Raw genomic sequence first — 23,060 nt, 5'->3', positions numbered from 1 at the left:
CTTCTGCCCTGGACTCTTGCTACAACTTGCATCCTTTGGCCTTTCCTTACCAGTGATGCTCAGAGCATTAGACATAACTGCCGATATAACGACACCTAACCCTGAAATTTTGTGTTTTGCAGCGCAGAAAACAGGAGGAGAAAGCCACATAAACTCTGGCCTGAAGCAAGGCCATAGGTCAGGATAAGGCAACTGTAATTAAGACTACATGTCAGCTAAGGGTACTCTATTAGCCCATAAATATCTATCACTCAATTGCCAATATTTTATAAGACAAATACAATATAAAGTATATGATATAAAGCAGCCGTCAGTCTTGACTCCCAAGAGACTCTCAAGGCATCTATCTATCCAAGGAGTTGATAAATGGCTGGAGGGCAAAAGGGGGTCAGTAAATATCTGGGGGTCAAGAGGTGATTGATAAATAATGAAAAGTAAATTGGGGTCAATTAGTCTTTTGGGATCTCCACACCAGTCCCAGGTCCTGAAGGTGAAGTGGCTAGTGGTAAGACTCAACCATCAAGTAACAGTAACAGAGTTGGAAGGGACCTTGGAGGTCATCTAGTCCAACCCCCCTGCTCACGCAGGAGACCTGTACTAGGGATTCAAACCGCCAAACTGCCGACCTTTCTGATCGACAAGCTCAGCGTCTTAGCCACTTGAGCCATCTAGTCAGGTAGAGCAGCCTTGAGTTATCTCTCTTATTATAACAAATTATTATGGTTTGTCGCAATTGGCTAGATGTTTAGACTGGATTTGGTATTTTTATCCCCCTATCCCCAGGATCTGGAATAGGCAGATGTGGTTTGATGGTGTTAAAGATATTGTCAGAGGATGTAACCTGTTTCAGGTAAAGTTGCCTTTTGCAATTGACTGATGGTGATTTTGTCCCTGCTGATGGTGTTCAAGTGGGGCACCAGTTGTTTTGCAATTGCACCCAAGGTGCCTATTACCTACCTGTGTTTCCCCGAAAATAAGACCCTGTTTTATATATATTTTTGAAGCCTGAACTAAGCGCTTGGCCTTATTGCCATGCGCTCAAAAGTCCGATTGGGCTTATTATCAGGGAAAGTCTTATTTTGGGGGAAACAGGGTATATTGGAACTGTCTTTGCTTTCTTTTGTCACAGTTGTCTATTTGTCTTTTGGTTTTGTGATTTTATTATTATTATTTGTAGTACTATTAGTTAAAGTATTGTTTATTAAATTGTTTTTATATAATACATATTAGGGGTCACTGAGCAATCTGTAACATCAAGAAGGGCTCAATGAACTGGTGTTTGGGGACCTATAATATAAAGCAGTCTTAAAATAAAAAGTTTATCTTGTTTCCAATGTTGTACATTAACAGTTCTAAATACAAATGAAATAAAGACTACAAGTGTAAAGGGTTTTTTTTAATCATAAAATGTAAAAGAAAAATAGGATAGGATCAAGCTCAAGGAGGATAACATTTTATTTTTAGTTGACATGACTCTGCAGCTTCTCCCTTCTGGAGAAACTTTTAACCTCATTCTTAAACAGAAGGGGAATAAAAATAAATAGAAAAAGCTGAAGGGAAGGGGGAAAAGAGTGCAAAAGAGAAAAGAAAGGGAAAAAAATCAGATACAACATAATTTGACAATATACCAAGAGGGAACAAGCTACCATAGTTAATATGTTACAGTTCAGATGTATTCAAGAGTTCAGGAGGAAAATCAAAAGGTATCAGTTTTAAATCTTGGTAGGAAGTCTTTTATTGAAGCCATTCAAGAAGGGGATTGCATGGAGAAGATTTCGTCAAAGCAATACAGTGTAATATAATAATAACTTCATTGTCATTCTACATGTATACACAGTATAACCATACAACGAAATTCACTTAACACCCAAACACCAGGTCTAACACACATAGCAATCCCCAAAAACACTCCCACCCAACACAATTCCCCACCCCTAAACCACTCAAACATCCACACAACAGACCAAGTAATGCTGTCCAACAGCTCACTGATGGTGGCCCTTTAGTCATTGTTGAGTGCAATTATAGCTCTGGGATAAAAACTATTCATTAAACATGTGGTCCGAGTTTTAATTGGTTTATATCTTCTGCCAGAAGGCAACAGCCCTAAAAGATTATAAGCAGGATGGGAAGAATCTCTGAGAATGTTATGCAACTTCCTCAAACATACAGTAATATGTCACTGTAGATAATTATTTTGCTCTAAATATGTCAACTAAAACCAAAAAAGTTTCTGCTGCAACACCACCATGAGCTATGTCATCATCCCCTTTTATATCAAAAAGCAGGAGAGGAAGGTGTCCCAAGTATTTATTAAAATAAATTCTTTGTCAATTATAAATTTTGAAGTCAATTTAAAAACCTATCTCTTTTCTTTGAAAGTAATAACTACAGAAATTAACAAATCTTTGAACAGATCTAAAAGAAAGTCTCTAATCTTGAGGATCAAATGAAAGGTCAGGAAATGGTGATGTGTTACCCATAAAGGAGAATATTTGTAGCTCAGGGTTGACAAGAGGGGTCCTTGGTGCTCCCTGAGCTTGCTTGTTTTCGTGCAGATGGTAACATCATCAGTGCTAGTACTAGTACTGATGATGTTACCAAGTTAGGGAATGAAACCTCTGCAAGAAAACAAGCAAGCTCAGAGAGCACCAAGGATCCCTCACGGTGATGTGTGCTAATCACTTTGTACTGAATTATCACATTAGCCTCCTGGAGTCTCAGCTACATTTTAAAAAAATCTGTGATTGACACTGAGAATATTCCTAATGAAATTTGCTCTGCAGAATTACTGCAGAATTTTTTAACATTATCTTCTTTCTTTGTCTTCTAATTTTCTTAACTGAAAGTGAACTCCGCTGGATGGGTCTTGCCAGATGGCTGATCTCAGTGTGCTTGTTCCTAGCCATGTTTCACTTCTTCAACGTGGAGAAACTCTAGATTGCAGTGGAAAATAGCTCTGACGTCTCGTGTTGCAGTGGCAACCCATAAAGCAATCTCATTCCAGAAAGTAGCGTATAGGACCATTTATCATTTGCAGTGTTTTCAGCTAAGATTTGCATTTATTTCATGAATGTCGTTCCAATGTTTTAATTTAATTTAATTTAAAATCCTGGGATGCTAAATCTCAATACAATAAAAGAAAACATGCTAAGTATATCTAAAAAGAAAGCCCAGGTTTTCTGTTGGCAACAGGTCTAATAAGGAGAAGAAATCCTAACTTGGCAGATTCATTTGGACACAAAAGGAAATCTTTTAATTTAATACATTCCTACATTCCTACATTCTTTTTTCTCTTTTTTATTATTTTTAACATTTAAAACCTTGACATCTTGGTTTAAAATGTTGACATTTAAAGTGAAAAGCAAAGGGAGAACTAAGGAAAGTATTAAATAAATAACCAATTAGTCCAAAAACCTTAAGAAAATGTCCCCCTCAGGGCTCAGTGAGAATCAAAGCATTATGATTTATGTTTAAAAAACTATTATAATTTGCTCCTTCAATAACTCAAAATACTTTCATGTTTGCTTGGACCAATCTGGATCGGAAAACAAGGTTGATTATTATCAGTTTGTTTATCTCCACACTCCACTAACTGATGTAAATCGTGCCTAGTGAACCATGGTGCTGTCAGTTGACATTTAAATTTGAAGTTGAGGCGATCACTCTGATGTGCAAAGTATATAGCCAATGTGTTAAGTCTTCTTTTATTTCTCCAGAATAAAAGAGTTGGGGCGGCTCTCTGGGTAGCATAGTTTTGCTTTATTCACGCTAGCTTTATTCCTCCTCTGCTAGTCGTTCTTGGTGAGCTGCTGCTTGTATTTTGCCTTTTTTTTTTTTCCTGTATGGAATCTGTTGGGACAATTATTGAAAATCATGCCTGTGTCTTGAGTTCTTCAGGGTTTTCCCCCCTTCTCCTCCTCCCATTTCTGTTAGATTGGTAGCAATTCAGTATCTAGCTATAGGGTGGTGCAAGAAGGAGAAGAAATTTGGTTTTAATTGGAGGTCTGAGTTCATCCCCCACTTTCTGGCCCATCTCATTTTTGCATTTGGATACAGTTTTAAATCTATCCCAACCACAACTTTCTTTTTTGGGTGCAAGTAGCCAACATCTTTATTTAATCTACAAAAGTCTCAGTAACAATTTGATGATGTATTGTAAATGAATTTTCTCTTTAAAAAATATAGTGTTGGCATATACGTAGCTGGCAGCAATAAATATTTAGACTGAATGGCAACAGAATAAGAGCTTAAACATTATTTACTGGAATGCATAAAGCTCTTGACAATATCCCTAGCATTTAATTCTAGTGACTTGAAATTGCCATAAAGGAGAAGGTATGTGGATAAGGGTTTCATTGTTGAGTTCTTGGTGATCTTTGAGCTTGTATCTTTCACTGCAGATCTTGTATTACAAGGTTAGGTAACATTATTAATGTATGAGAGAATGGAGTTTGTTAGCTGTTTATTTTGTGGTAGCTTCTCTTACCAGTTTTGATTGGGGTATTGTTTCTTAATTTTGGAGAGGGGGCATTCTTTGTTCTTGCTTATCCAGCTGGTACCTGCTTATCTGGGTGTTGGTAAATAGATGTGATAAGGAAAGGTCTGTGTAGGTGTTTGCCACTTTCCTTGATCTTGGGTTGCTTCCTTTCTTGAATAGTGTGAAGATGGAGCTTATCTCGATGTGTCTTTTAATGGCTGATTCATCAGAATTGTGGGCATCTAGGAATTCCCTTCTGTTTTTTGGATCTGGCTTACTCTAAGATGTCTATAGTTTCCCAATCAAAACTGGAGTTATTATGTGATTAAGGAGTTTATATCTGGCCTTCTTGACTTAAAATTACACTAGAGAATTAGCAAGAAAGCCCCACAGTATGATTCTTACATTACTGTATTCAGATTTATCTTGCCTTATGTTTTATGAAGCATCAACTTTTTTTAAAAAATTTGATTTATATGCCGCCCTTCTCTGGAGACTCAGGGTGGCTTACAATGCGTTAAGCAATAGCCTTCATACTTTTGTATATTTATACAAAGTCATCCTATTGCCCCCACAAACTGGGTCCTCATTTTACCTACCTTAGAAAGGATGGAAGGCTGAGTCAATCTTGAGCCTGGTGAGAGTTGAACTTACAGTAATTGCAGACAGCTGGTGTTAATCACAATGCTTTTAGTCTGCTGAGCCACCAGGCCTGAGGCATCCTTTTTTAGGTCATTTCTAAACTGAATGTTATACAAATACCAGTAGCTAACAAGTAACCCAATATCTCAAGTAACCCAGTACCTCAAGAGCCTCCAATACTAAGGATAAAACACCTGTTTGGATTGTGCTGTTTGCTTTTTTTTCAATGTGAAGCAAGTGAATTTAAATTGAAAAAAAAATTATTCTGCATCTTTCTGTAAAATCCATGCGTAGAGATCGATATCATTTCTTCATTGAGGGCTGGGAAAGAAGTGAAAAATGTTTGATTTAGCCTATTTAGCTGTGAGACTAAATGGCCAAATAACATGGACAACAGTGTTACATTAAATCTAAAAATGACACTAGACATTACATTTTTAAACACAGATTCTGTTTCACAAAATAAATGGCATTCAGTGCATTCTTGTAGAGAATGTGTCTTCCATTAAGAAAACAGATGTTTACATTGTCTTTTTAATGTAACATTTCCACAGAAGATAAAACCAAATAGATTTGAGCCTATATTCCCCAGTTTTATTAATTAAGCCATTGGTTGCTTCACTTTTTTAAAAAATGTTTTAAGTAAACCATTAGAGTTGCCAATTAAAGGTTTGGAAATCTATTACAGCGGGTTTTTAAAAAATATAAATGCATTAAGGCTACTCTTATCTGAAGTGATACAGTCTTCCCATCAAAGTTTAAGAGAACAAGTATTCTGATCTGAGAATTTAATATACCTCATAATTAAGCTCTGGTAATGCATGAGGTAAAAATTAGCATTATACTTTATCTTATGAAGCATTGAAGTTGATACTTTTCTAGAATGCAGCTGATTTAATAATTAAAAGGATTGCAACCTGAAGTTTTAATCAGTTTATAAAGATGCTGCTGAATTGAAATGGATATAACTCTGGGTTCTCTTTCTTATTCTCTATTTCCCTCTAGTTTCATTTTTTCATTGCACTCCCTCACAAGCTGTGATGAATAGAGTATTGAGAGGAGTGAAGTGTGGATGTAATCAGATTACCGAGACCTATCTGTCAGGTCAGAAGAAGATTTCAAGATATCAAGAGGTTTTGGGGATATTTGACCTGAAATCCTAGCTAAGAATCCAATCATATACTCCAATGAAATAAATACTAGAACAGCTGGACACTTAGCCAAAGAAACACATAAATCTTTATTAGGGTCAGAGATGAGAATAAGGAGGCTGGGTTACAAACAATAATTTTAAAGAGCTAAAAAATAGAAAAACAAAAGTTACACAGGATCAGAAAGCCCAAAAATACATTTTAAATATATTAACATACACTTATAATTTATTTTAAATATATATGTACGCATGTATGTATGTATGTATGTATGGAAGGAAGGAAGGAAGGAATCTAAAAGAATCTAAAGGGAGGGGGTAAAACATTAAATGGCTACAGGGGAAAAGTTAGTGCATGACTAACTACGTCTATCACAATGTAAGGCCTTCTTAGCTACTTGAGGCACAGGTCATCCATTATCTGATGGATTTTAAGTGCTGTTGTGCAGAACCTAGCAACATTATATATTGTAGCACTATTACACATGTATAGAATGGTGCCATGCATCCTGCGTATTTTATATAATAATGGTGAGATGAGGCGAGTACAAATGTCTCTGTAACACAGAGTATGTGTGCTATAGTTTCTATCTGTCCAGAGTCACAGGGCCATGGTCTCTCTGGGTGGAGACCTAGCCCCATATTTAATGATTGGAAACTATTTCATACATTTCTATTGGCTCCACCACTGTTTTTTGGAAGCCTTGCAGACACGCTCTAGAGCGCGCGAGTGGTTTGCGGTAAAGTATTTTTAAGCCTTTTAAGAAAACAAGTTGAGAAAAACAGTGACCAGGTGTGTCAGAATCATCCATCCCCAGCCTATAATTAGCTCAGATGTATTCCAGATTGATCTCAATTCATTTGACTAATGGAACTGAAAAATAGCTGAATTTGCAAGACTAGGCCTCTTGGTCCATCAGGTTGCTCCTGCTTCTCCAATCAGATGCTGACGTGTCAGTTGTTAGGAACTCATGTATCTGCTGATACTTGGGTCCTCAGAGGTCCCACCATAGCATGCTATGTCTGCTATGAATGATCAGGGGTCCCCATTTCATGAAATATTGCTCCTGTTCCTGTCATTATCTCTAATTTTGAAGTTGGCATATTCATCACAATTTTCTAAAAAGCCTCATGTTCATATCTTAGCACTTTTAAAATTACCTTTAAAGACAGTGCCATGAAGCCAATATATTTCAGAATCAACTCAAATGTAACAATCTACTCTTCAATGGATAGCTTCTACTTTGTACTTGGATCTCACATTCCATATATGCTTCTTATGTAGTTTTACCTTTGGAAGAATCACAGGCATCAGTTGCCAAATATGACAGACACACAACTGCATGGAATTTGTTGAATGCTATTTGCTACTATATTGGCAATATGATTTCAAATAAATGTAATTATATAGCATGTTAGATGAGAATTTTTCAATCGGTTTATCAATAGATACACCGTTGTAAAAGCTTTCTCTCACAAAACTCATTTCAAATTTTCTTATTTTTTTACCTAATTATATATGAATTATTTTCCTATCTAGAAAAGTTTCCAGTGAAACTCTTTGATGAAACATTATTTAACTGGCTGGTTTTCAAATAAATTATGAGAATGATAGCTACCTACTTCTTTCTCGTCACATAAAATAAAATCTGCTTTCAAGATACAAATTATACACATCTAACCTAAAAGAAAATTATCAGTTCAAAAGAACAGTGATAAACAAGTAAATCTTGAGCAATAAATCGATATATCCTTTGCTGAGAGAGCAAAATTTGATCAATTCACATGGACCAAATATAATTTAAGAGCTGGGCAGTATCTTGACAGTCTAAAGTAATCTTATCAATAAAATTTTTAATTTTATCTGGTATTTCCAAAGGCATAATGGTTTCTCATTCATCAATTTGAGATCAACATCTCTAACCTAGACAATAAAGTTCTCAAAAAAAAATAATCCCCAGAGAATAATAAGTTTTAACCAAAGATCTTTCAACTTAAAACAAACTTTGGTTACAACACGTAATGGTCTTCCAAAAAAGAAGACTAGAAATGTCTGCCTTTAGATTAGATCAAAGGTGATAATTTACTTATTCAGAACTTCACCATCCATACATGAAACACACTAGCAAGATAATTTAAGGAGGCCAGTATAGTATCATATTCCCTTGCTCTGGGAATGTGAAAGCAAACATCCTGTTTCCAAGTTTCCATGATAGGTTTATGACTGTAGAATGAGTTTATTCTCCGTCTCAAGTGGCCTGGGTCCACTACAAGGCTTGCCTTAAGTTCAAAGGATAGAGGATCTTCAAGGTTTTGGGATTAAAGAAAGGGAAAGGAGTAACTCCTAACCCCTTATATGAGCAGGGACTGGCCAACCTTTAGACAAAGTAAAGTAGCTATAAATAATACAGGGTGACCTGTTACAGTGAAAGACACCAGATTCTTTCTGCTTGTCACCTCTTTGCTAGTTGCAAGACAACGTCTCATTCTTATGCTCTGATGTTACTATCTCCTGAACAAAAGGTAAAATGGAGATAAATGATTCAGAAGAAGGTAGACAGACCAAAAATATATCAAGATTTACTGAAAGGTCTCTGAATAATATGGAAGGATTTCTGACTCCAGTTTCTACCATGGCAATAACAAAATGATTTCCCTACTTTCTGAAATTATAGGCCACTGAAACAGATTAACGGAGGCATAGTCTGCATTGAAAATTTTTTAAAAGGCAAATTCCATTGCTTGACGGTATGTAATTTAATAGACATCTGTGGAAAACGTCTAAGTTCATTTATCAGAATAATAAATGGTTTCAACACAAGATCTTTTTCAGTAATGCACAGTCATCTTCTTAGTAGTTTCAGAGCGTATTAAAGCACAAATATATCATGACTTTAATAGCCATTGATTTACAATATTATTTAGATCTTCCACATGTATATTACAAAGAATAGATCTGTACAAACTTTAATGAAATCAAACAGTAAAAGGTTCATTTAAAAACTTAAGACAGTTTTAATGTTCAACCAATAAATGATACAATTCTTAAAATTCTATCAGCAACAAGGCACCAAAAGGTATATTTTTATAACCGGTTGGTGGTCATAATAACAACATAATGAAAACATCAGCAAAGATTTTGCAAGTCTGAAAAATGGATATTCCTTGTTTAAATTATTTGAGATGCCTAAATGAAGGGAAGAGACTAAAGAGGGATTTGCTTTTGTTGTATTTACCTCTAATAGAAATCACACAGAGAGGAAAAACATAGACTGCTCCTCCCAAGTACAGAAGGGTCTGTTCCAGGTAGAATCTGCCTGCCAAATAGATGCTCCCAGAAAGGTCAATAGATGCCAGTCCCTTCCTGTCAGCAAGGCAAGACATGTCCAAACAGGAAGTACAAATCATGAGTGCTAACATTACCTTCACTCAGAGGTGGGATTCACTTACCTTCCCTACTGGTTTGTTAAAAGCACATGTGCACAGCCTTCTGCGCATTCACAGCAGTGGTGCATTATGTATGGGCGGGTGGGCGGAGCCTCCTGGAATCGCCGCTACCAGTTCGCACTGTAAGATCCCAAAATGTACTTGAATCACCAGAAAGCCAAAGAGAGAGACTCAAGATGAGGCTTGCAAAAAGAAGCAGATTTTATTTATGGCCAAAAACAAAATACTAGGTGGGACTATATCCAGAATGTTAAGTATAGGGCGCAAAGAAGGACTGGACACTCTGCTAGCAACAAATACTTTATTTAACTCCGTAAACTGCAATGATAATCCCAGCCGCGGCAGCCCCTTTTATAGCCTGGAGCTGTCTGCGGCTTCAGCCACTGACGCTTGCTTAAGTTTCCCACTCCCGGGTCTCTTTCATTGATTGGCTCGTTTGAATCTGCCATTCAATACTCAACACTCCTCCCCTCTAGATTGGCATTGTCCAATCCTGTAGCTGTTAGGGTATGTAGTTTCGTAAGTAGGCGGGCTGTCTCGGGGCGCGACTGGACCTGCGCAGATTAGTCCGTTCAGCGTTCTCCAAGTGTGAGGTCGAGTTCCATCGCTCTCCTGGTCTTGCCCCGGGAACTCTCTCGAACTCGGCAGCTGGCATGGTCTTCTCCTTTCGGATGTTAACTCCTTCCTCCCCGGGCTGGAATGGACTGCTGCTCCGGTTACTTGGATCCTCCTCCTGACTCTCAGATAAGTGTTCGCTGTTATTTCCCGGCTTCCCGAGACTTGTTCTGTATGTTCCTGTATTGGTGTATTGGTATTTCCGTCTGCAGGTCTTTTCTCTCTGTGTTCAAGGTTCCTTTCCTCCGGATCAGGCTCTGTCCTGGTTAGTTGTCCCCTTAATTGGTCCACATGTCTTTTCCTCTGTCTGCTGTCTGGGGTCTGTACGATAGTGGACCGGTGATCTGTGTGATCTCCGCTGGTATCCATAGGGGGTTTCCGCTGAAGTTCTTTGCGTAAACCTTGTCCCCCACCTGGAACTCTCTGGTTCTACTCGTTGAGTTGGCTGGTTTTTCTGTACTGAACTGTGGGTGTAGTCTGTCCAATGTGGACCTCAGCTTCCTCCCCATTAATAGTTCGGCTGGGCTTCGGTGTGTCGTGGCGCTCAGTGTGATGTGTTGGATGCTCAAGAGTTTGTCAATTTTGGCTTGTATGTCCCCCAGCCCTAGTCTGGTCAATGTTTCTTTAGTTGTTCATTCAGCCAAACCGTTAGTCGAAGGTTTTCCTGGCGCTGACAGGGCATGCCGGATTCCTTGATTGGCAAGAAACATTTCAAAAACATTTGCCGCGAACTGGGGCCCGTTGTCTGAGACTATTAGGTCGGGCAACCCGTGAGTTGCAAACAGCCTCCTGAGGACTCGGATGACTGCCTCTGCTGTCGTTGATGGCATCAGACTGACTTCCAACCATTTTGAATATGCGTCCACGATGATGAGGAACGTGTTCCCTTGGCATGGTCCCGCAAAGTCTATGTGTATCCAGGACCAGGGTGCTCCCGGGTTCTCCCAGTCATGTGTGGGAGCTGCGTGGGGGGCTGGTTGGGTTTCTTGGCATGGGTTGCAAGTCACCACCCAGATTTCTATCTCTTTGTCCATCCCTGGCCACCACACGTAGCTCCTAGCCAGTGCTTTCATTTTTATGATCTCCGGGTGGCCCTCGTGTAATGTATATAAAATGTCCTGTCATAATGTTTCGGAGATGATTACCCTGTCTCCCCACAACACGCACCCCCTTAGCCCTGAGAGTTCTGTCTGTCTTGTTTTGAAAGGTTGGAATTCTGCGCCTAGGTTTGTGTCCGGCCATCCCTTCCAGATCCAATTTAAAACGCGCGCCAGCGTTCTATCTTTCGCTGTGGCTTTTGTGATGTCTCCCGCCGAGACTTGCACGTTCTCCATAGTTTCAACTAATAGCGTGTATGCAGCGGGTGCAGGGTCTTTTACGTTTTCCGGCAAGGGGCATCAGCTGAGTGCGTCGGCGTGGGAGATGGTCTTCCCTGGTTTGTAAAACAGCTGGTAGTCATAAGCCGCCAGGAACTCTATCCACCGGAGCATTCATGGTGACAGAATGGGGGGGGTGTAGGTTTGTCTCCCACGATAATCCCCAACAGCGGCTTGTGGTCGATGATGAGTTTGAATCTCCGCCAGTACAAATATTTGTGGAAACGCTTAATGCCAGCTACTGCAGCCAATGCTTCCTTGTCTAACTGGCTGTAGTTTCTTTCCGGCTTGGACAAAGTTTGAGAATAGAAGGCTATGGGGGCTTCTTTGCCATCCGGCATGCAGTGACTTAATACTTCTCCGATGCCAAATGGGGACGCATCGCACTTTAGTCTAATCGGTAATGTCCCATTGTACTGTACCAGCACCTTGTAGAATCTTTCCATGTACGATTCCAAATCTTCTCCAGCCAGGTTGAATGGTGCGGGTGGGCTGATCGAAGACATCCTTGTTAGCCGATGATCTGACCGGTGTCTGTAGTCGTTGATCTAGGTGGCTGATGATTGCTCGTGGAGATGCATTGTTGCGTTCGTTGTCGTCCTTCAGGATCCCACCTTCGTCGCCAGTGTTAAGTATAGGGCGCAAAGAAGGACTGGACACTCTGGTAGCAACAAATACTTTATTTAACTCCGTAAACTGCAATGGCAATCCCAGCCGCGGCAGCCCCTTTTATAGCCCGGAGCTGTCCGCGGCTTCAGCCACTGATGCTTGCTTAAGTTTCCCACTCCCGGGTCTCTTTCATTGATTGGCTCGTTTGAATCTGCCATTCAATACTCAACACAGAACATAAAGATATAATGCATGTGAGGAATAGCCACCCCTTGGGGAAGGTATGGCGTCCTTTTATACCATCAGAGACATCAGTTTAGTACCCAATTCTGGCCCCCTGGCCCATGCCCTGCATCGGCTGTGCAGCAAGGAACAGGGGGCTGAGTGCCTAGTAACCCTGCTTCTTGAGATATCCACCAGGCACAGAGTAGTACAGAAAAACAAGATAACATAGAGGTGAGATCACTGGTAGAATCAAATGGCAGAGGCCATTCTAATTCTTACGAAAGCAAAACAGCAAGTCAAACCAATTCTACTGACTCTACTATTATTTCGTTGTATGGGTATACTGTGTATACATGTACAATGACAATAAAGTTATTTAATATTTAATATTATGTCCCACTAATTCTACCTATTCTATTATTATTACGTCCCTTCAGCGTGATGCGGAGAGAACCGGCTGAATTCCATCACTGCCTTCACTGCAAATATACAGTAACAGGATCTTGCCAGTCTACAAGTACTGCACTTGCCCCCTCCCTTGATTTTACTTTCCAGAGAACTGGGTGGGGGAGGCAGGGTCCTTTCTGAGATGCTTTGTACACTTCTTTCCCTTCTCTGCACTGAGATACCATTTGCATGACAGTCGTCTAAGATGGGGCTCTTCCTCTTGTCTCCCAAGGTCATCCCCACACACCATTACAATTTCTCACTCACTGAGAAATATGATAGCACAACCTCTGCAAACAGGGAACACAATCTGCTAGATAGCTGACACCGCATCATATTCCAGGCCATGCCCGTCTATATGCACATGCATAGGAAAGAGGTGGGACTTAAATTGTGGCACCATGCCAGACATTTTGCCCATTTTTACTCCAGTATGAATATCCCTTGATAAGAGGAAGGACCCTGGAAATAAGTCTCTGTTAGGACACCCTTCCTTTAAGAAATGTGTCCCTGGAGTGGAGTTGGCTCTATTCCTCAAAACATTTTGAAAAGTGGTTAAATTTATTTATTTTTATATAACTTTCAGGGACTGAAGAGTGGCATAGTGAACTATAAGGATGTTTTTCCCATCTTTTGAGAGAAGAGTATTGTGAAGAAAAGGAATTTAACAAATATTTAGGCATGTTTTGTCAGTTGCCAATTTTTTGTGTATTTGTAGACTATTTTTCTTTACGGATTAGATTCTATATACTGCTCAGGGTTGTCAGACTGAACTGAGGCAGAAATCTCAGTAATAAAGGGTCCTTTTAAATTAAATTTATTAAATTAAATATTAATTATTAATTGTTTATTAAATTTTAAATAAACTTTACATTTATTAAATTAAATATTTAATATTAATTTATTAAATTAAACATTAACTATTAAATTTTAAATTTAAATTTTAAATTATTTACTGCTTATAGAACCTCCCAAATCTTAATGCATGTTAGAAATCAAACTTAAAGGCTACTTTTAAATCAGCTGGCACTTTTAAGAAAATGTCAGAGATCAGATCAGAACATTCAGTATTTAGGATCTAAACCATACTGGGAAAATAATTATTCTCTGTAGTTATACAGATTCCTGCATAACACGATAAATGCTAAAGGACACTTTAAAGGAATGCTAAAAGGTGGCAAGGCTAGTTCAACAGTTCCATTAGAGACCAGCTAAGTCATCCTCAAAAGATTGTAAGAATGGATGGAGAATAATTAATTAGGTGGAATACTACTCTAACAAAATTTCTAAGACTTTTTTTTATCATTAAGGATCTAACAATTAGGAGCAGCAACCTTTTTTTGTTGTTCTTCTTGTAGTCTGGAAATCTGCTTTAGATGAAGGATTTATTTGTGAATGTTTGCTCTTTTCTGCCTGGATGCAAAGATTTTTTTTTTTAACGGAATAAAGCAAATTGTTACGATCACTTTGGATTATCCCAATTCACTGGAAGAAACAGAACATGCATACATTCAAATGTTGAAGAAATCCCCCATGGAAATCCCCCAGTACACTTATAATCAGCTTTATGCTCTATTGCCTTAAAACTCATCACTAAGCTATATTGCCTGAAAGTCAGGAAAGAAGCCGGTTTTGTAAGCAAATGCTTGCAAATGAGTTTGAGACCCATAAAATACCGTGTGTGCTACACTGTTCTCTACGGTGAAGATCTGAAAATTGGCTTCACTCCAGAGCCCCAACCCTGAGCAAAGAAAGATGAGCTCTAAGGTCTTGCTGTGCCTCTCATTGGCTCTCTCCATCCAGGGTGAGTACATGTGCCAACTAAAGGGGACCAAGTATGTATGTATGTATGTATGTATGTATGTATGTATGTATGTATGTATTTATTTATTTATTTATTTATTTATTTATTTATTTATTTAGTCAAGCATATACAAGATAACAGATAAAAGTATAAACATGATTAAGTACATGAAATGAGTACGAATAAATGGGGAGAGTAGGACAGGGACGGTAGGCACGCTGATGCTCTTATGCACACCCCTTACAGACCTCTTAGGAATGGGTTGAGGTCAACAGCAAACAGTGTAAGGTTAAAGTTATGGGGGTGGGGGAAAGAAATCACAGAGTCAGATAGTGCATTCCAGGCATTGACCCCTCTGTTGCTTAAATCATATTTTCTGCAATCGGGTTTGGAGCGGTTTACTTTAAGTTTGTATCTATTGTGTGCTCCTGTATTGTTGTGGTTGAAGCTGAAGTAGTCATTGACAGGTAGAACATTGTAGCAGATAATTTTACATACTACGCTTAGGTCGGACTGAAGGCGACGTAGTTCTAAGTTGTCTAAGCCCAAAATTTCAAGTCTGGCATAAGGTATTCTATTGCAAACAGAGGAGTGGAGTACTCTTCTCGTGAAATATCTCTGAACTCTCTCAATTGTGTAAGAGTAAGCAAGAGGGGCTGGTAAAATCTAGACATCTCTAGTCTTTCATGGGAATACAATACACTTAATGAACATAGCAGAGATAATGAAGGCATATAAATAGTGATGCACATCTGGGAAACTGGGAAACATAAAATAAATATGTCTTTCTCTTTATGGGTGGGTGGGGGATGGATGGATGGATAGATAGATAGATAGATAGATAGATAGATAGATAGATAGATCCATTTTTTTCAGAAGCATGGAATAAGCAAGAATCTCAATAACAAGTAGATAGAAGCAATTATTGTCACATTGGTACCGTGAGCAAATAATGCTCAAAGTGCCATCTGATGGTCTGTGGGACAACACCTCAAGAGCCATAGAATATGTCAGCTTCTCTCCTCTTCTTCAAACCGAAAAGAAAGGAAAATTAACACTGGATTCCTTCTCTCTCCTTTCTGGTGGCCTCCGAGATACTACGTTTCTTTCTAAGATCAAGAGATCTCCACTTTGAAACATCTGCAAAGTTTGTGCAGTGGTACATATTAGAAATAAGGCTAAGGATTCCCAGCACTCTCCTCTTTGTTATACATAGCCATATGCCAGTTTTGAGATGTGCTGTAAATTGTTTTCCTTCTCACTGTGATTTTTTTTAAAAAAATAAACTAAACTAGAACAGAAAACACTGTTCTGCTTCCATCTTTCCAATCATTAAAACTTCTTTCAAGTTGTGCTTGACTTCTTAGAGTCTAGCTTACAGCTCTGAATTTTCCCCTTGTCTCCCATCTATCTGCTAATTAGTTCCTATAATTAGACTATTTTTATTCAACCAAGATTAGCTAGCAAGGATATGGCCATTCTTTAACCAATACTGAACTAGGAGCATGGAAATTTTCCTAGCAGGTATATTTTTTAGTTCAGTTATCAAACCATCCGTTGAATACACAAATACTGAAATGGAGCTGTGGGGTATTGAAGTTATGATCTGTTTAAATGTGTCAATGTGATTGGGTAAAAGCTGATAAACATATGATGTTACCATTTATGATACACTCATAGAATTGTGAGGAGGACCCCTTGGAGAGTAGAGCCGAGGACTTTGTACAGTATGTGCATGACAAAATCACTCAGATTCGGGAAGGTCTGGACTCCAACTGGGTAGTTTCAGGGGGGATGACTGAGGCAGGTCCTGAGAATGTTATCTGGGATGAGTTTGATCCTGTGACTCCTGATGACGTGGACAGGATTCTGGGTAGACTGAACGTGACCACATGTTTGTTGGACCCGTGTCCCTCCTGGTTAGTGCTGGCTTCTCGGGAGGTGATGCGAGGCTGGCCCCAGGAGATTATAAATGCTTATAAATGAGTGAGGGTGACTTCCCCACTGCCTTGAAAGAGGCAGTGGTGAGGCCTCTCCTCAAGAAGCCTTCCCTGGACCCAGCAGTGTTGTCTGATTATCGTCCGGTCTCCAACCTTTGCTTTGTGGTGAAGGTTGTTGAGAGTGTGGTTGCGCGACAGCTCCCCCAGCACCTGGATGAAACGGTGTATCTGGATCCGTTCCAGTCGGGCTTCAGGCCTGGGTACAGCATGGAAACGTCATTGGTCGCGTTGGTTGATGATCTCTGGAGGGCTCGGGACAGAGGTTGTTCCTCTGTCCTGGTCCTATTAGATCTCTCAGCAGCTTTTGATACCATCGACCATGGTATCATGCTGCACCGGTTGGAAGAGTTGGGGGGGGGGAGCACTGTGTTGCGGTGGTTTTCCTCCTTTCTCTCCGACCGGTCAGAGTCTGTGTTGGCAGGGGGGCAGAGGTCGACGCCGAGGCGCCTCATATGTGGGGTGCCACAAGGGTTGGTCCTCTCGCCCCTTCTGTTCAACATTTATGTAAAGCCGCTGGGCAAGATCATCCGTGGTTTCAGGATGAAGTATCATCAGTACGCTGATGATACTCAGCTGTACATCTCCACCCTGGACCACCCCAACGATGCCCTTGAAGTGATGTCCCGGTGCCTGGAGGCCGTGTGGATCTGGATGGGGAGAAACAGACTCAGGCTCAACCCATCCAAGACCAAGTGGCTGTGGTTTCCGACGACCCGATATAGTCAGTTGGTGCCATCACTGACTATTGGGGGCGAATCGCTGGCCCCCACGGAGAGGGCTCGCAATTTGGGCGTCCTCCTGGATTCGCGGCTGTCTTTAGAAGAGCACTTGACGGCCATGACCAGGAGGATTTTTCATCAGGTTCGCCTGATTCGACAGTTGCATCCCTTTCTGGATTGGGACTCCTTACACACGGTCACTCATGCCCTCGTCACTTCCCGCCTGGACTACTGCAACACTCTCTACATGGGGCTCCCCTTGAGGAGCACCCGGAGGCTCCAACTGGCGCAGAGTGTGGCCGCGCGGGTGGTTATGGGAGCGACATGGCGTTCCCATGTAACACCTCTCCTGCGCGAGCTGCACTGGCTCCCGATGGTCTTCCGTGTGCGCTTCAAGGTCTTGGTTACCACCTTTAGAGCACCCCATGGCTTAAGACCTGGTTATCTACAGGACCGCCTGCTGCCACTAGTAGCCTCCCACCGGCCGGTACGCTCTCATAGAGAGGGGCTCCTCCGGGTGCCGTCAGCCAAACAATGTCGACCGGCGGCCTCCGCTCCTCCTTCTTATGTCAGCACTAGAGTAAATGCAGCTTGAAGTGCTGACACTGAGACTATGCTTGGGACAAATTCTCACCAAATCCTCTGTCTAACTAGGTTTAAGGTTTAAATTTAGTATGCAAGTCAACCAACTGTCCTGTGCTTCTGTGAATGGCTGAAAGGATGGCTGTCATTGTTGAAAAGCAAGATGCTACATAATGTTCTAAACAACATTCCCCTCCAGTTTTACAATGGAAGGTTGTTTTAACAATATTATTGCAATGTATTTCTCTTTCCTTTGGTCATCTTAACGTAGCTTGCAAAGTAGCAAAATATATTGTTCTTTCCCCCACCACCCAAAGGCACAGCCTCACATTACTACTAATTAAAAGGCTATGTAATACTATTTAAAACAGAATATCTATGAAACCACACTTGTGAATCTTGAAAGTCCCTTTCAAAAACATGAGCTTTGTTCACTTTGGCAGATGGATAGGTTTCTGGAAAAAAAATTCGAGAGCTTTTGGGCCATGATAAAAAAGCTGCAGAAACAGAACATACTTAACATATCACTTAGCACTAGCAATAACACTTAGATTATCTACCTCTTCATAGTGCTTTACAGCCCTCTCTAAGTGGTTTACACAGAGTCAGCATATTGTCCCCAACAATCTGGGTCTTCATTTTACCGATCTTGGAAGGATGGAAGGCCGAGTCAATCTTGAACCCGATCAGGATTGAACTACTGACAGTGGGAATATAGAGTTAGCCTGCAATATTGCATCCTAACCACTACACCACCACCGCCCAATATGGCCATGAATTCCCTGTTTCAGGGAGAACGAGAGGATGTCAGTGGTGTTGCAGAGTATACTGAACCCTGAGCTAATCCATTGTCAAGATTTGGACAACTAAGTAGCCAAAGTTTAGGATATTGTGCAAATTAGAGATGCTCTGTCTTGAACTAATTTAATTGAGTGTGTTGCAAAACCAAATAAAAATGCTTTTGTTTAATGGGCACAACCAATTTTCCTTCTCTGGAAAGGGATCCCCATACAGATCTCAGCACGCAGGGGTGAGCAGATTCTTTCCAAAGAAAAACGAATCAAGGTGTTTCTGATTTTCAGCTCTCGTTACAAGGTAAATCTCTGCTCCTCTTCTTCCTTCTTCAGGTGGAGCCTTGCAACCTGTGCCTATCCAGCCACCTCAGGCCTCATATGCCGAGGGCTCTACTGCTGTCCTGCAGTGCCCTCTGCAAAGTGGCAAGATCCAGGACTACCATGTCTTCTGGTTCCAGCAAAAGCCAAGCAAAAGCCCAGCCTTCATCCTGAAGCATGGCAACAATGGGCAGATAGATAGATCCTCTTCATTTGATGCACGTTTTGTGCCCATTCGGGATGCCAACACCAATGCCTACATCTTGCAGATCCAGAAGGTGCAAACAGATGAAAGTGCCACCTACTTCTGTCTAGCAGAGGGAAATTATTTCCAGATAGCCGTTTCAGGGAGTGGAACACGGCTCAGCATCACAGGAGGTAAGCAGGAGTCCCGCATAACAGATGGAAGTAAAGCAAAGGCACTTTCTTTCTCTGTGTCTTTGCAAGGGAGGGAGGGAGGGAATAAATGCTGCTAGAATATCTGAACAGGAAAATAATGATGAGATACTCCCTTGAGCTGTACACTCTGAAGCAGTCTCAATCCTGGAGCAAAAGAATTGAATGTTTTGCTTCTGCCGAAGATGAGGATAGTCTCTTGTATTTTAAATGTTATGAAAATCTGGGCTGCCCTGAGGCTTTAGTGCAAGGGTCCCCAACCCCCAGTCCATGAACTGGCACCAGTCCGTGGCATGCCAAAAATTGGTCCGTGCAAATAAGCGAAGCCCCATCCAAGGGATGCAAGCAGAACATGAAATCACACTCCCTCCGGTTCACGGAAAAACCTCTCTCCACAGAATGGGTCCCTGGTGCCCAAAAGGTTGGGGGTAACAAATGAGTAACCCCCAACCTTTTGGGGGTTTAATGAATAACAAATGGGGTTTGGTGGTCTTATTGTGAGAACAGCAGCCATTGGCTAAGCCTCCTGAGAACTCAACAAGCAGCTGAACCAAATAAGTGAAGGCTGCCAGCCTACGGAAAGCTCTATTTACAAGGGGCCACTAGATGGCAGCAACGTTAATGTTGCTATTGCTTGTTATCCTTTATTTTATTTATTTATTTTTTAACAAGAGAGAACCATGGCAATTTATTGAAAAATGCCTTTAAATTTATTTGAAAAATGCCTATGAAAATCTCATTTTCATAGCAAAAGAAACAGTAGCAGCCAATAAAGCCTGGGCCATTGACAATTCTCTGGCCAACCAAAAGGAGGTGACTTCCCTGAAACAGTAGTCTCTAAAACCTAGCTCTGGTCCAGAATTGCTTCCTTCACTGCACAGAAAATGTTCAAAGCGAATCAGGCTCATGCATTTGAGTGTGATCCAGTTCCTATTTATGCAACAGATTGGCTGCAAGAAAGCAATGGCCAAATGCTGCCAATGGCTACCATTTGTGCTTACCCTTAGTATTAAAAATTCTCCAGGCAATGGGTCAAAAAAGTGGCTTGTTATCATTTAGTGGTGATTGGGCGAAGTAGAATTTACTTAGACTGTATTTGCACAACGGTTCTGTTCCCACAACATATATATCCCCCAGTCAGCTATTAACCGAGTCAAATCTCCTTGCCAGTGATTCTGACAGCACTCAATTCTGTCCTATTAATTGAGTGGGGAAACATGGAGGACAGAGTAGACCTGAATGGCAAAAATCTTTACTACTATAGTAAAGTCATGTTGATTTTTTGCAACTAGATCTGGTAGAATTAGAACAAAATGTCCATACAAGTTCTCCAAGAACTGTCATCCCACAAGGCCTGCTTGCACCAAAAGGGTACTGGCAAGATAACATGATATCACTAGTCCGGTTCCAATTAGCCAAGAAGAGAGCAATACAGGTAGTCCTCGACTTACAACCACAATTGAACCCAAAGTTTTTGTTGCTAAGTGAAACATTTGTTAAGTCAGTTTGCCCCATTTTACAACCTTTTTGCCACAGTTACTAAGTGAATCACTGTAGTTGTTAAATTAGTCAAATTGTTATTAAGTGTATCTGGTTTCCCCATTGACTTTGCTTGTGAGAAAGTCACAAAAGGGGTTCAGGTGACCGCGGGACACTGCAACCGTCATAAATATGAATCCGTTGCCCAGCATCTGAATTTTGATCATATGGCCATGGGGATGCTACAACAGTCGTAAGTGTGGAAAAATGGTCATGAGTCACTTTTTTTCAGTGCCCTTGTAGCTTTGAGCGTTCATTAAATGAATTGTTGTAAGTTGAGGACTAGCTGTAGGCATAGCTTGACCATTTCAACTGTCTTGTGTCTGAAATGCCTATCCTGTGTCGCTAAGCTTTAGCAGTGAGTTCTGTAATAGAAAGGCTTAGAACAGAGGTCTCCAACCTTGGCAACTTTAAGCCTGGAGGATTTCAACTCCCAGAATTCCCCAGCCAGCTTTGCAAAGATTGGGGGAATTCTGGGAGTTGAAGTCCTCCAGGCTTAAAGTTGCCAAAGTTGGAGACCCCTGGCTTAGAGTACTTTTTATATATTTTTTGTAATGGAGGAACAAGTTGGCAAAGAAATCAGTTGCTGTTTCTAAATGCCAGACTTCACACTGCACAAGCGACACCTTTACAGATCTCAGTGTTGAGTGAGTGCTCTTGCAGCTACCCGTGTTTCCCCAAAAATATGACCCTCTCTTATATTTTTTTTGAACCTTAAAATAAACGCTTGGCCTTATTGCCACGCACTCAAAAACCCGATTGGGCTTATTATCAGGGGATGTCTTATTTTGGGGCAAACAGGGTAAACAGCCAATCCAGCAGAATTTTAGGCCAGATCTCCAAAAAGCAAGGGTTGACTCTAAATTGTAGGAGTATGGTTCCGAAAGAACAATATAATGACAGTTTGGGAGAATGGCAAGACTCGATTATTCTTGTTTTCCCCAGGACAATCGGCAAAAGTACCATCATCGGTCATCATATTGTCTGATGTTTCCCAGAAACCTGGATCTTCCGATGTCCATGCCTTATGCATAGTTGAAGACTTCTACCCAGGCTTACTAGAGATCAAGTGGAATGCAGCTGGGAAGGAGATAACTGAGGGAGTGACCCCTGGACAAGTGACCTCAAATGATGACGGCACTTACACCACCTCCAGCATCCTGAATGTATCGCGCCATTTCTTTAACTCTGTCACCCCTATTCAGTGCTCTGTGAGTCATGAATCTTCGGGGGCCAAGATTGAACGCAGCCTGGACCAGTGCATGCAGAAGTGAACAGTTTCACCTCAACACCTCCCTTCTTCCCCTGCTGCCACTTCTCTTTCCCCTTTAGCTCTCTGCAAAGTGTGCCCTAGGGGCTCCATGCTTTGGCTTCACCCTCAGTAAAATATATTCACTTCTCATTGCTCTCTGATTATTTATTTATTTAGGACAGGGGTCTGAAACCTTAAGCACTCAAAGAGCCATTTGGACCCATTTCCCACAGAAAAGAAAATACCGGAAGCCACAAAACCTGGGTGGGTGTGGCCAACTCGATGTCACTCACTTCCACCAGTCACATGAAACCCCCCTAGCCACGCCTACCCAGTCGGTCATTAGGGCAGAGAACTAGTTAAAAAACACTGGGAACCACAAAATCCTTTTGACCTATCTCTCTCTCCCCTCTCTCTCCGTATCTCTCTATGTCTCTTTCTCTCTCTCCCTCTCTCTGTATCTCTCTCCCTCTGTCCCAGCCGCTTCTCCATCCCCCGCCGTCACCCTTACAGGCCAGGCGAGGAGTGACTGGGAGGGGAGGGCGAGGCCAGCCAGTGGTGGGATCACCCGACAGGGAGCCACAGCAGAGGGCCCAAAGAGCCGCATGTGGCTCCAGAGCCACAGGTTGCTGACCCCTGATTTAGGATGAGCATGGAAGGAAGTT

At 41.1% G+C, this 23,060-nt stretch overlaps 1 protein-coding gene across 2 annotated transcripts; it reads left to right on the top strand.

Moving 5' to 3' along the window:
• The first annotated feature begins 10 nt into the window (after positions 1–10).
• Positions 11–22,545, top strand: LOC117675411 (immunoglobulin lambda-1 light chain-like). 2 transcript variants are annotated; one of them, XM_034433993.3, is made up of 5 exons: positions 11–177; positions 2,850–3,010; positions 14,350–14,795; positions 19,224–19,586; positions 22,089–22,545. In XM_034433993.3, exons 3-5 carry the CDS (start codon positions 14,747–14,749, stop codon positions 22,415–22,417), a joined length of 741 nt encoding a protein of 246 aa, XP_034289884.2. In that variant the 5' UTR covers positions 11–177; positions 2,850–3,010; positions 14,350–14,746; the 3' UTR covers positions 22,418–22,545. The 2 variants fall into 2 exon arrangements, with proteins under 2 accessions (XP_034289884.2, XP_034289885.2); XM_034433994.3 differs by lacking the exon at positions 2,850–3,010 and having other exon boundaries at positions 21–177.
• Positions 22,546–23,060: the final 515 nt, after the last annotated feature.

Source organism: Pantherophis guttatus, chromosome 2 (genome assembly GCF_059756535.1).
Source record: "Pantherophis guttatus breed Tessera chromosome 2, ASM5975653v1, whole genome shotgun sequence".
Lineage (NCBI taxonomy): Eukaryota > Metazoa > Chordata > Lepidosauria > Squamata > Colubridae > Pantherophis > Pantherophis guttatus.
Note: the sequence above shows the minus strand (reverse complement) of the source record. Positions and strands in the feature narration are given on the sequence as shown.